At 35.6% G+C, this 12,153-nt stretch overlaps 1 protein-coding gene across 1 annotated transcript in view; it reads right to left on the minus strand.

Moving 5' to 3' along the window:
• Nucleotides 1-223: 223 nt before the first annotated feature.
• LOC126184936 (hepatocyte nuclear factor 6) overlaps nucleotides 224-12,153 on the minus strand; it is a 613,909-nt gene continuing 601,979 nt past the window's right edge. The window contains exon 5 of the mRNA XM_049927609.1: nucleotides 224-3,683. Coding sequence (XP_049783566.1) covers nucleotides 3,441-3,683 — 243 coding nt within the window. The 3' untranslated portion in view covers nucleotides 224-3,440. The remainder of the gene's footprint in view (nucleotides 3,684-12,153) is intronic.

The raw sequence follows: 12,153 nt of genomic DNA on the forward strand, positions 1-12,153 counted from the left end.
TCCACTGCAAACCACTATATTTACATGCAAAGGCCAAATAAATTAGCACACACTTTACTACTTCCAGAAACTCAGTGAGGGCCAATGTGAGTGTAGCAAGAGGCTGCTCCAAGCTGTTACATACTGTGGCATAGTGTTCATCTCTAAAAATAATTGTTGTACTGAAAGTAAAAAAAGTTTCACAATAGCATTATCTGTAACTAAGGTATATTTTGGTGTTTATTGTGTTTCATAACAGATATAATTTTCTTAGTAATGAACATAATCTTTGGCAAATCATTTTAATGACTAATAATATTTCAAAATGCAAAATAACTGAAGGAGAATTCTTTCCCGTTATTTATATAATTCTGCTTACATACATTGTACGTCTGTTTCTACAAGTTGCCATCTCCAGCTCATAGTGTTTATGGTTAACACATTTTTCTACTTGGTTTTTATGTGTATATTTAAAGGTGAACTGCTTAATGTCTGGGTTCTGGTACAATGACTTTTTAAGTACTGTAGTGGAACTTTTATTTCTGAAGAAAACATTCTTCCTACAACACAGTCTGCTCTTGTAGCTGCTCATTAATATATTCCACAACTGTATGCTGCACTAAATGAAATTCATTTTTTTTAAACTAAAGTCACATAATATTAAGTACGCACTTTATGAGAGCAGAGTGTGATCTGCAGAATGCTATAAATCAACTATGGATAAATCACTGTGTGTATGTGTCTATAAATAAACTTTTTTTATCTCAATGAAGAAAATTTCCATTTACTTTAAACTCATTTTAGCTAGTGCCTTTCTCTGAAGTCCAGTGAAAATTTTAAGCATTCTGCAATGACACATATAAAATCCACAATGATATGTTATTAAGATATAATTCACACTAAAACTGAAATAATTATTGCACAGTACAGACTTTATAGCTTGTGGCGAGAACCATAACGCAAGTCTGTTTTGTCACAGCTTTATAGCTAATAGCATAACTAAGTAGCAAAGAAAGAACTTGTATGTGTTTAAATGATATCACTTTCATTTCGATATGTTCAGAAGTAATTACAACTTGAGCACAATGAAACTGTGGAAACTGTTGTGTATAGCTGTCAAAACCAGACAGTGTTTTAAACTGCTCTCAGCACTTGCCATTTTAGGAACCGTTTGTACAGTTTGTGCATTTATATGCTGTACTGATTTTCAAAACATATTTCTTAATATTACTCAATTCACTAACAAAATCATTGTACTGCTGTGAAGTGCCACAAGGCATCAATACATACTGTACTTAGTACAAGCCATTCCAACATGAAACTATGAACTCAATAACTTTTTAAAAGTATTTTGGTACATATTGAGCTTTATAATAATGTAAAAAAACAACATCATATTTTGGCTACAAATGAAGTATGCTATAAAAATGTAAAAATCTGTGCATATCTAATAGAGAAATTACTAGCTCAGCTCAGTATTTATGATTGAGTCCCTTAAAATATTTCAAGATTTATTTTTTGTTCAGAGAAGGTCATTGGAGTTAGTGGATAATCCATGCGATGAGTCATTTAACAGGTACTCCAGTGCTAGACACTGGCTTCATATTTACAAACTAGAAAACTCTTGCACTAGTCTATAACACAGGGACATGTAGAACAATGTATTGGTCAAGTTAAAAGCTTTCAATCACACTCCTAGCAATAAAGCTAAATTTCTCAGCTATTTCTGCAAACACTGGTGAAAAATCTGCTGAAGTTGGGAATAAAATCTGCTGCAAAAGAATTCCACATGCACATTACCCCGCTAATAAATTATAAATAAATTACTGTACATTAGTAAAAATATTAGTTATACAAAAATAAATTAATATTGTGAATGGTAATGAAACAATTCATTATAAATAATACATCCTACAGAAGACTGGAGCTGTATTTTATACACTGTCAACAAGAGCTCTGAAAGTGCAGGGTCACTAAACACTGAAGACAAACAGCAACACACAAGAAAGGCTATTGCTCTGTTATTTAGATAAACCTTGACTACATTTTGCTTTGTCCTCACTCACAATGCCAACCAGTGGCTCTTATTGCTACAAAGGACACAAAGAAAAAAGTACGTAAACAATATCACTGTAAATTAGTTGCATAATTTAGTTGCACATTGGTATTCTCATGAATAATTAGCAGCTCCCCCTTAGAGTTGGAGCTAACTGATTTTCTTAAATAAAATGTAAATTCTGTCTGTTTGTGTGTCAAGAAAGCTTAAAATTATGTATAATGTATAAATATATCACAACATACGTCATGTTCAACACAGTTCATACAATATAAAGTTGTACTTGCCATTTATATGAACATTTATACAGCAAAACAATTTATAACTGACTAGTAAAATGTGACTAGATCATTTTTAAATTGAGATCATTTAGGTAGGTCATTTGGTCAAATTACACTGATCAATATTACAAAATAATGCAGCTCCCCTGTCAACAACTGCAAATATCTATTCATCCCTCACAATACTGATTCTCAGAGGGTACTGACTGGTATTTGCATAAAATCACTTTGGACACATGCCAACAAAAAACAAGTCACCTCAACAGCATCAGAATAACGTTGTCCAACACTTCGCTATCCAAAAGAATTATTTTTATACAATCCCCTGAGACTGTAGGTATTACTTTTAATTTATTTTCTAAGAAATGTCCTTTTTTCACAAAAGGGGCACAAGGGAAATTGAATTTTGTGTCAGTTTACCAAGGTTTGCTCAGTAACATCCTCTTTCCAAAAAAGATCATATTTTCTTTTAAATTTATCACTTGTACATATACTTGCTAATCATGTTGTACACAAACTATGAATGTTGTGCAAGTTTATATGTTCACACATAAGCACACACACACAAGTATTCACATACAGAAGCACTTTTGTTTGTGTGCATTCAATTATAAGCACAAAAACGCATTTGTGATTTCATCAATGTGTGTGTGTGCACATGCGTCTGACTATGCACATGAACGTGCATCCACACAGCCAAGTGTGCAGTTTAGCCTCAAACTAAAGGTGTGTGTATGACATCAATACAACACCATTCACATTAGATTTATTTTTCATACAAACATGGTCAGTTTCAAAATAAGAGCAAGAGTTTCTCACTAGATGTCACATAATGTTTCTTTCTTTCTTTCTCTCTTTATTTATTTATTTATTTATTGTAGTTAAAGGAAAATATTTCATTCACTCACATTTAAACTGTACCAAACAGGTAACATTACAGCCACTTCATTCATCTTTTTTTGCAAAATGAATTTAAAATGACTGTTTTTCTGGAACATGCCAGGGTAAAGTGTCACTTGGTGCTATTCATATTGTCTGTATAGCATTCAGCACACTGGTATATTCCTTCACAGGAACACCAGATGATGGTGCTGATGGTCTCGCATTGGATAGCTTGCATGATGTCACAATATGTCAGGCTGCTGCTGCTGCAGAGGTTGACTGTGACCAGACATGGCTGTGCCAGGGGAGTGCTGCTGTCCATCATGTGCAACGGGAACTACTGTTGTCTTGCTTGGTTCTTCATCTTTCCACTTGTCCATTGATCTACGCCTTGCATTCATGAAAAAGTTGCCCACTGTTGTCGGTTCAAGGCCAAGCTGTCGTGCAATGGTCACCTGCATTTCTTTCGATGGTCTCTTTGTTTCCTGAAAGTTGAAATAAAATAAATGAAACATTTGCAAAAAATAGAACTGATTGTTTTGTTCAAGATTTTCTATAAGTGTAACATACAGTATAAACTCAAAATATGTTTCTTTGTTAGGGTGTAAGTTATTATCTTAAACTTAGGCATATATATATATATATATATATATAAATGCTTACATATTATATTCCTCAGTGGTATTGCTGTACATACTAGAAAAGTGTTTAAACATTATCTGTGTTGTTGTTTCTTGGAAAGATTATGTTAAAATCATTTTCTAAATAGGTCTTCAAAATATGAATTTACTAAATGTCATCCATTGTGTTACCATTCAGTTCCAATGGTTATTAGAAAGAAGAGTTTGTTAAGTGGAAAATATAAGTAAGAAACATAAGGAGCACTGTCAGAGTGTCATTTTTGTCACAACTGACAGAGTGTAAATGTCCAGCGCAAACAGACATTTGTTATGGCTGTTTGAGTGAACTGAACTAAATAAAGCGATGATCAAGTACTGGCCTTGGAACAAGTGATTGATTTGGCCAACAAGTTTATCTGATGTTTTGGAAAATAACAGAAAAGTATTCATTTGTGAATTAAAGTGATTTTATTCAATTATATAATTACAAACAGTAATGAGGAAGAGGAATCACTTACCTGCAAAAGAATAAAGTGAACTGTATAGACACATGTATCAACTAAGAAAATAAACAAATGCTCATAAGCAGCTAATACCACCATGGCCACAGAGCAGATTTTCTCTGTGTGTGTGTGTGTGTGTGTGTGTGTGTGTGTGTATGTGTTCCCCATTTTTATTTGTAGCTTCTTTCATAGGATTTACATTATTACATGATTATATAATAGCACCATTTTGCAGCATAGCTTCCTATACTTATACTATTCCTATACTTATACTATTCCTATACTTATACTATTAGACTCTGTTTCTACGTCTGAGGCTTGTTATCAAAGAATGTTCCCCAGTCTCCTTTCATACCACACTAATCTTTAGTCTTTTTCACTCATGGAAGTGGCAAAACTAAAATAAATGGATGACATAAATAAATAAATAGTGTCAGGTCCAGCTAGTATAGGGTACAAGAGAAAAAAATGTTGCCTCAATATGTATATTGATAAGTCTTATTAAACTGATTCAGCATTCCATTTAAACTGTTGGTAGTTTAGGGGTTTAAAACAGAACAGAACATGCTGGTGTAGCAAATTATCTAGAAGAAAAAAATAGCAGCATCCACTGAGAACAAGCACTTCATTTCTGGGTCAGCTTAACATAAACTGAAGTTTGGCAGATGCATACAGATTACCTGTTGATCGTATTACTGAGTGGTGCTTTGCAGAAGTTTGTAACTTTTTTGTCTACTATACTGTAAATCCAAGAGTCTTGCTCCTTGATATCAACAAAGTAGTTTCATTTCTGGGTACAATGGGGTTGTGGATCATTTCTGATATTTTTATGTTCAACTTTAAAATCTGTAAGAGTCTCCTTTGTTAAACCTACAAAAACAATATATTAAAAAAATAACAGTTACTATATTCAAAGCATTAATTTCATACCTCTCATTAAAATTGAATAAGGAGTAACTTCTACATCTGAACTGCACAGTTTATTAGGATACTATATGCATTTTGCACATGCATCAAGAACATAATTGTGTGGTTGAAAATACTATCAATGAGCTTCACCCTTGACAGTGGAAGTGTGAACCTCATTAGTCCAGTGGGTTGCTATGCACCTTGACCCTCAGTGTGTTGTGTTGCTCTCACTGTGAGCAAATGCATATATAATTTAGGAGTAAAGGAGACTATTCACCAAGTAGGAGAAGTGTTGGGTCATCGACAGGCTCACACAAAAGAGAACGAAAACTTGCTAACTTTTGGAAGAAATCTTTTGACACAAGACACACACACACACACACACACACACACACACACACACACAAACACACACACACACACATATATATATATATCTAAAAACAAAGATTCTGTAACTTACCAAATGAAAGTGTTGGTACGTTGATAGAAACAATAACAAACACAAACAGACACACACAAATTTCAAGCTTTCGCAACCCACGGTTGCTTCATCAGGAAAGAGGGAAGGAGAGGGAAAGACGAAAGGATGTGGGTTTTAAGGGAGAGGGTAAGGAGTCATTCCAATCCCGGGAGTGGAAAGACTTACCTTGGGGGGAAAAAGGGACAGGTATACACTCGCACACACACACATATCCATCTGCACAGGGTGGCAGGTGCATGGGCTAGGCTTGTGATACACGGGCACCACAGACAATGAGGCACAATGCAAGATGAAGATGGGAGTGACAGGGCAATGGAAAGGGTAATTGTTGGGCAGAGGGCATGGGGACAGTGAGTTAGAGGAGACTGAGGCCAGGAGGATTATGGGAGAGAAGAACGTGTTGCAAGTATAGCTCCTGTTAAGCTGGTCAAACTTATTTAAATGATATCAATATGTGGTTAACTATGTATATGTATCTTTGACTGTGTTTTACAACTTTGTCCCTACATGCTGTTCCCAGTTGTTATCAGTTTGTTTACTTGTGTATGTGTAAGCTAACATGTAGTGAAGTGTACCAATGTGAACCATTACAATAAATTATATTATGTGCACAAGTTTATCATGTTCTCAATATCCACAGAACCTCAACAGGTTGTGGGCCCAGATACGCAGATAACCAATCATTAAAAGTATTAGGAATCACTGTTTAAAACCCACATGTCATGATTCAAAGTCCAGTGTGCTGTTGTTCACAAAGAAGAATTGTTCGAGTCGACAAATATGGTGACAAATTATCTAATTAATGTGCCAAAGCCAAAAGGACATGGGAACTATGGAGATCAGGCATTCACTATTGAAACTGTACTTGGTCTTGAAGGATTAGTGAAGTATGTCTCAGAAGTAGTTTCATCAGAAGATTAAAAGGCCAAAGTGAAGATAATTCTTATGATTGATCCATCTTTAAACGTGCACAAGAGAGAAGCAAAAGTGACAGTGAACTTGTGGAAGAAATTGAAATCAATGTTTGATGACTCTGGTTTTGCAGGAAGAATAAATTTATTGAGAACACTGATATCAACACATCTAGAAAAATGTGATTCAATGATGAGCTATGTGAACCACATAGTAGATAATGGCCAGAAATTATATGGAACAGGTTTTGTTATTAATGATGAATGGCTTGGTTCGTTATTGCTAGCAGGACTGCAAGAAAAATATTCTTCCATGATAATGGCAATTGAGCACTCAGGAATTCCAATCACAGTGTACACAATCGAAAGTAAGCTTCTTGACATGGAAGAAGAGGTCACCATGACTGATAGTGCTTTTAGTGCCAAAAGTTGGCAAAGTAAACCAAAGTTTTATCACAGAAATGGAAATACAGTGGAAAACCAAAACAGGAAGGACATTGTTTGCTATAAATGCAAGAAACCAGGACATTTTAAAAGTAAGTGCCCTAACAGAGAAAATGATTAAAGACAAAACAAAACCCCAAATGTTTTCAGTGCAGTATTTATAAGTAGCTCTTTTGACAGAAGTGACTGGTATGTTGATTCAGGTACTAGTGTGCATCTCACAGCAAATGAAGAATGGATAAAAAATAAAGTGAATGATGTTAACAGTCAAAAGATGACGGCTGCAAATCAGACAGAAATCCCAGTGTTGTGCTCTGGTGAAGTTGATTTGACAACAGTGGTCAGGAAGACATTTTTTGATATTACTGTAATAAATGTTATGTGTGCTCCAGAACTAACTATAAATTTGCTCTCTGTAAGCATGTTGATTGAACAAGGAAATTTTGTTAAATTTAATAGTGATCAGTGCAATATTTATAACAAGCATAAGGAACTAGTTGCAACTGCAGATCTTTTCAAATGGCTCTGAGCACTATGCGACTTAACTTCTGAGGTCATCAGTCGCCTGGAACTTAGAAGTAATTAAACCTAACTAACCTAAGGAAATCACACACATCCATGCCCAAGGCAGGATTCGAACCTGCGACCGTAGTGGTCGCTCGGCTCCAGACTGTAGCACCGAGAACCGCACAGCCACTCCAGCCGGCAACTGCAGATCTGATTAATGGTGTGTAATGCAAGCTGAACGTTGACAGAAGAAGTGATTTTTTGTGAATGATCACAGAATCTGATTGGCATAGAAGATTAGGTCACCTAAATGCAAAGGATCTTATTAAAATGAAAAATTGTGCCGTAGAAGGAATGTTATGTGAAGACATCAGCATCAACATTAGCAAGCAAAACTGTGTAGTATGCAATGAAGGCAAACAGACAGCCTTTTCCACTTGGAGGCACTAGAGCTTCTAGACTACTTGAAGTAGTACATACAGACCTGTGTGGGCCAATGGAGGTTATGTCATTAGTTGGTGCAAAGTATTTTTTTCATTTTGGAAGATGATTACACCATAATGGGATTTGTGTATTTTCTGAAGACAAAGAATGAGACTTCAGAAAAAATTCAAGAATTTCGGAAAATGGTGGAGAATCAGCAAGAAAGGAAAATCAAAACAGTAACAACAAATATTGGAAAAGAATTCTCTTGTGTGGATTTTGACAGTTTTCTGAAATAAACATGCTATTATACATCAGTTATCCAACAGCTATGCACCAGAGCAAAATGGTTTGGCAGAAAGGTTAAATAGAACTGTTGTAGAAAAGGCAAGATGTTTACTATTTGATGGCAAACTTGAAAAAAGATTTTGGGCTGAAGCAGTTAATAGTGCAGTATACTTGTGAAACAGGTCAGTTAGTTCAAGTTTAGGGAATAAAACACCCTATGAACTATGGACTGGCAAGAAACCCAACATTGGTCAACTCAGAATAATTGGAAGCAGGGTCATGATGCATATTCCCAAAGTCAAGAGGTCAAAATGGGATAAAAAGGCAAAAGAAACGATATCAGTGGGATACAGCAATACTACAAAAGGCTACAGACTCTATGACCCTGAAGAAAATGGTATTGTGATAAGCCGAGATGCTACTATTATGGAAAAGGCAAGTGATGCAGAAACTGAAATAAAGAATTGTGAAGAAATCACCACCTCAGTGGGGGATGATGAAGAAAATGAGGAGTCTGATACTGTATTAATAGAGGACTTACATGATGTCTCCAAAGAAGCAGTCACATCAGAGAAAGAAACTGATGATAAAAAATGTTTTATGCAAGAAGATAAAGTGAAAAATATCAGAAGATCACAAAGGCAGCCCACACCAAATAGAAGATTTGATGATTACAAGGTTTATTTTTCTGCTGGAACTTCAGATCAACAGCACTTCCTATTCCAGTTCTGTCACAGTTTTATCCTATCCCACCAGAGCCAGGGCCACCTGTGAAAACAGCCATGTAATATATCAACTCTGATGCAATTACAGCACAACATTTTATGCTAGCATTACAACCGACCAGTCATCCAACACATTGAATTCTGCTGCCAAAATGTGGCCAAGAACAAAGCTGATCACGTAGTTGCTCAACATACTGTTGAGCACAACATGCTTGAGTTTAATGGTTGCGACACAGCCTGTGCCATCTGGATCCTTCCCTCCAGCACCAGCTTTTCTGAAATACACAGATGGGCATTATTCTTGCAACACACCTTTTGTTCCCGTAATGCTCCTCACCTCAGTCTCTGCTAACCCATTGTCTCCACACTCTCTACCCAACAGTTCCCCTTCCTCTGCTATGTCACGCCCTCCCAGTCCATGCCTCCACATAATCTTCATCACATGTAGCACCTCACTGATTCCAGTACCCATATATCACGTGTCTACCCATGCATCTGCCACCCCTCCCTCCGGCATTCCTAGCCAGCGTATCTGTAATCCTGGAACTGAGGTTTAAGCTGGGACAGTGTAGGAGCACTGGTATATGTATGCATGTGTCTTTTTCATTTGTATTCTACCTTGTTGAAGGATTTCTTCGGCTAGCAAAATTTTCATTATCTTTTGTATGTACCCATCAACAACTCAAAGCTCCTGCTATTCAGCGAGTGGTCTCCTTTACTCTTAGATTATTTAAATTCTGCCAGAGATTTTCATAGTCTATAAATTTATATATAGTGAATTGTCGGATATGAGTAGCTGATGTCAGTGTTTGATGGTTCATCTGAAGTTGTTTGGCAGGTGCTCAGAGGAAATATAATGTGTGATACTGAACAAGGACTGGCTGCAATCACAAAACATAATGAAGTATTCATACACAAGGAAAACTTGAAGATTCACATCTGAAAACTTTGTTTTGTAATCAAGTGCACAAAAATGATGTACAGAATACAGAGTGAGGTACATATTAATGTAACTGTCTTCTTTGGTTTCAAACCACACAAGATAGTTGTTTTCTGCTGACTATTTGTAAACTATCACAAAGGTAGCATGTCATATAAGTTCACCATCAAATTTTCATATCTATCGCACCTTGCTCTAGATATAACACTTGGAAATTGCATTTTAAACTGAAACTTGTTGTACAAGTAAGAAGAGGTCTTAATAAATATCACAGGTAACATGCAGAAATATCACCTTTAATTCAAAAATATATGGCTATGGAGCCCACTATGAAAAGGATTTACACCTTGCAATTGGCCAACAAACTGAGTACCTTGCACAGTTTAAAAAAGTAGCAATAAAGAAGATGGAAAATGTTCTACTGTCATAAAAATACAAAATTCTGCTAAATGAGTTGGGATACCTACTTAGGTAGGTAAAGCAATGTATCATATAGCAGCAACACCACTGATTCACTTAATCAGTCTTTTGAACAGGGATGCTTTCCCTACATCCTGAAATATGCAGAAATTAAATCACAGATCAACCATTGTTGGCAAACTATTGCCCTATTTCTATTCTTCCAATTCTATTTAAGATCACAAGGAAAGTAGCTATAATACAGTATTAAAACTTTATTGTAAAATATGATGTTGTCCTTGGTATGCAGTTTGGATTCCAACAAGGAGGAAGAGTTGTGCATGGAGTGAACAACTTTCTTGAGAAGGTAAGCAAACTAGTATATCAGAGGAGAAATGTTGCAAAGTATCTCCTGTGAATGTATGTAGGTCTTCAACTCTATAATGACTTAACCAACTACAAATTAGGTAAATATGGGAATGAGGGCAGTGTTCTGGGATGACTTATATTGTACTTGCAGGACAAAATAGAAAGACAGTCACATAGACTGTGGTATTCAGAAAGTAGAATGGACTTGCGTGAAGAATTTTATGTTTCCTGATATTAAAGGAGCTCCACAGTTTTACTGCACAGCGCAATTATTTACAAATGAGTACTATGTGCTTCAAATATAAAAGTAGCTTTGTGTGAACCAAAAAAGGAATGTTATAGGATGATTGCTGCTCACAATATAAACAAATAACATAATGGATAACACAGGAGGCTCCCTGAGGTTGTTTGTTGATGGTGCTGTTGTATTTAGAGAAGATGTGATGCTTGAAAATTGTAGTAAAATACAGGAAGGCCTGCATAGGATCCATGCTTCATGGAAGGATTGACAGTTGACCCTCAACAGAAACAAATATAATGAATTGTGCATAAATAGACTGAAAGACCCACTATTGTTTGAATAAATGATTGCCAAACAATCACATCTATGAAATATCAGTATAGAGTTATTTGAAGTGGAATGATCACATAAAACTAACATAGCAAAAGTAGATGCCAGACTGAAGAAGTGTAGACCATCCATGATAGAGGCAGCTTACAAAACTGTCATTCAACTAATACTTGAGTAATACGTAAGTATTTTTTCTCAGTATGGTACTCTTATCAGGGAGGATTGATAGAGGAAACAGAGAAGATGTAAAGAAGAGCGTCATCACAAGTTTATTTGGAATGTGTAAAAGTATCATGGAGATATTCATCCAACATGAATAGAAGACTCTACAAGAGAGACATTGTGCATCATGGTATGGGTTACCATTAAAATTCTGAGAGCATATCCACCTTGAAGAGTCAATAAATATATTGCTTCCTCCCACATACATATCATGAAAAAACCATCAAGATAATAGTGAGATATTCCTGCTCACATGGTGGTTTGCCAACACTTATTCTTCTTACACTGAATTCATTATTGGAACACAAAAGAATAGAAGTGACAGTGGTATACAAAGTACCCTCCCCATACACTGTGAGGTAGCTTGTAGAGCATAAATGCAAGTGGAAATGTATGAGTTTTGTTCAACATGAGAAAGCATATGATTCAATTCTTACCACCTAAGAAGAACATATTTCCACATAACTTTATATAGCACAATTTTCTAACTTGTTAAGACAACTGGCACGTGTCACAATTTAAAGAAGTTGTGTGCAAACATGTACATATTTTTCAGATTTTGAAAATAAAATTACAAAGCATTGCATCCAAATTATTGTTATAATTATTAGTTATTAAATGTACTTCATGCTGTAATACA

Source organism: Schistocerca cancellata, chromosome 4, assembly GCF_023864275.1.
Source record: "Schistocerca cancellata isolate TAMUIC-IGC-003103 chromosome 4, iqSchCanc2.1, whole genome shotgun sequence".
Classification (NCBI taxonomy): domain Eukaryota; kingdom Metazoa; phylum Arthropoda; class Insecta; order Orthoptera; family Acrididae; genus Schistocerca; species Schistocerca cancellata.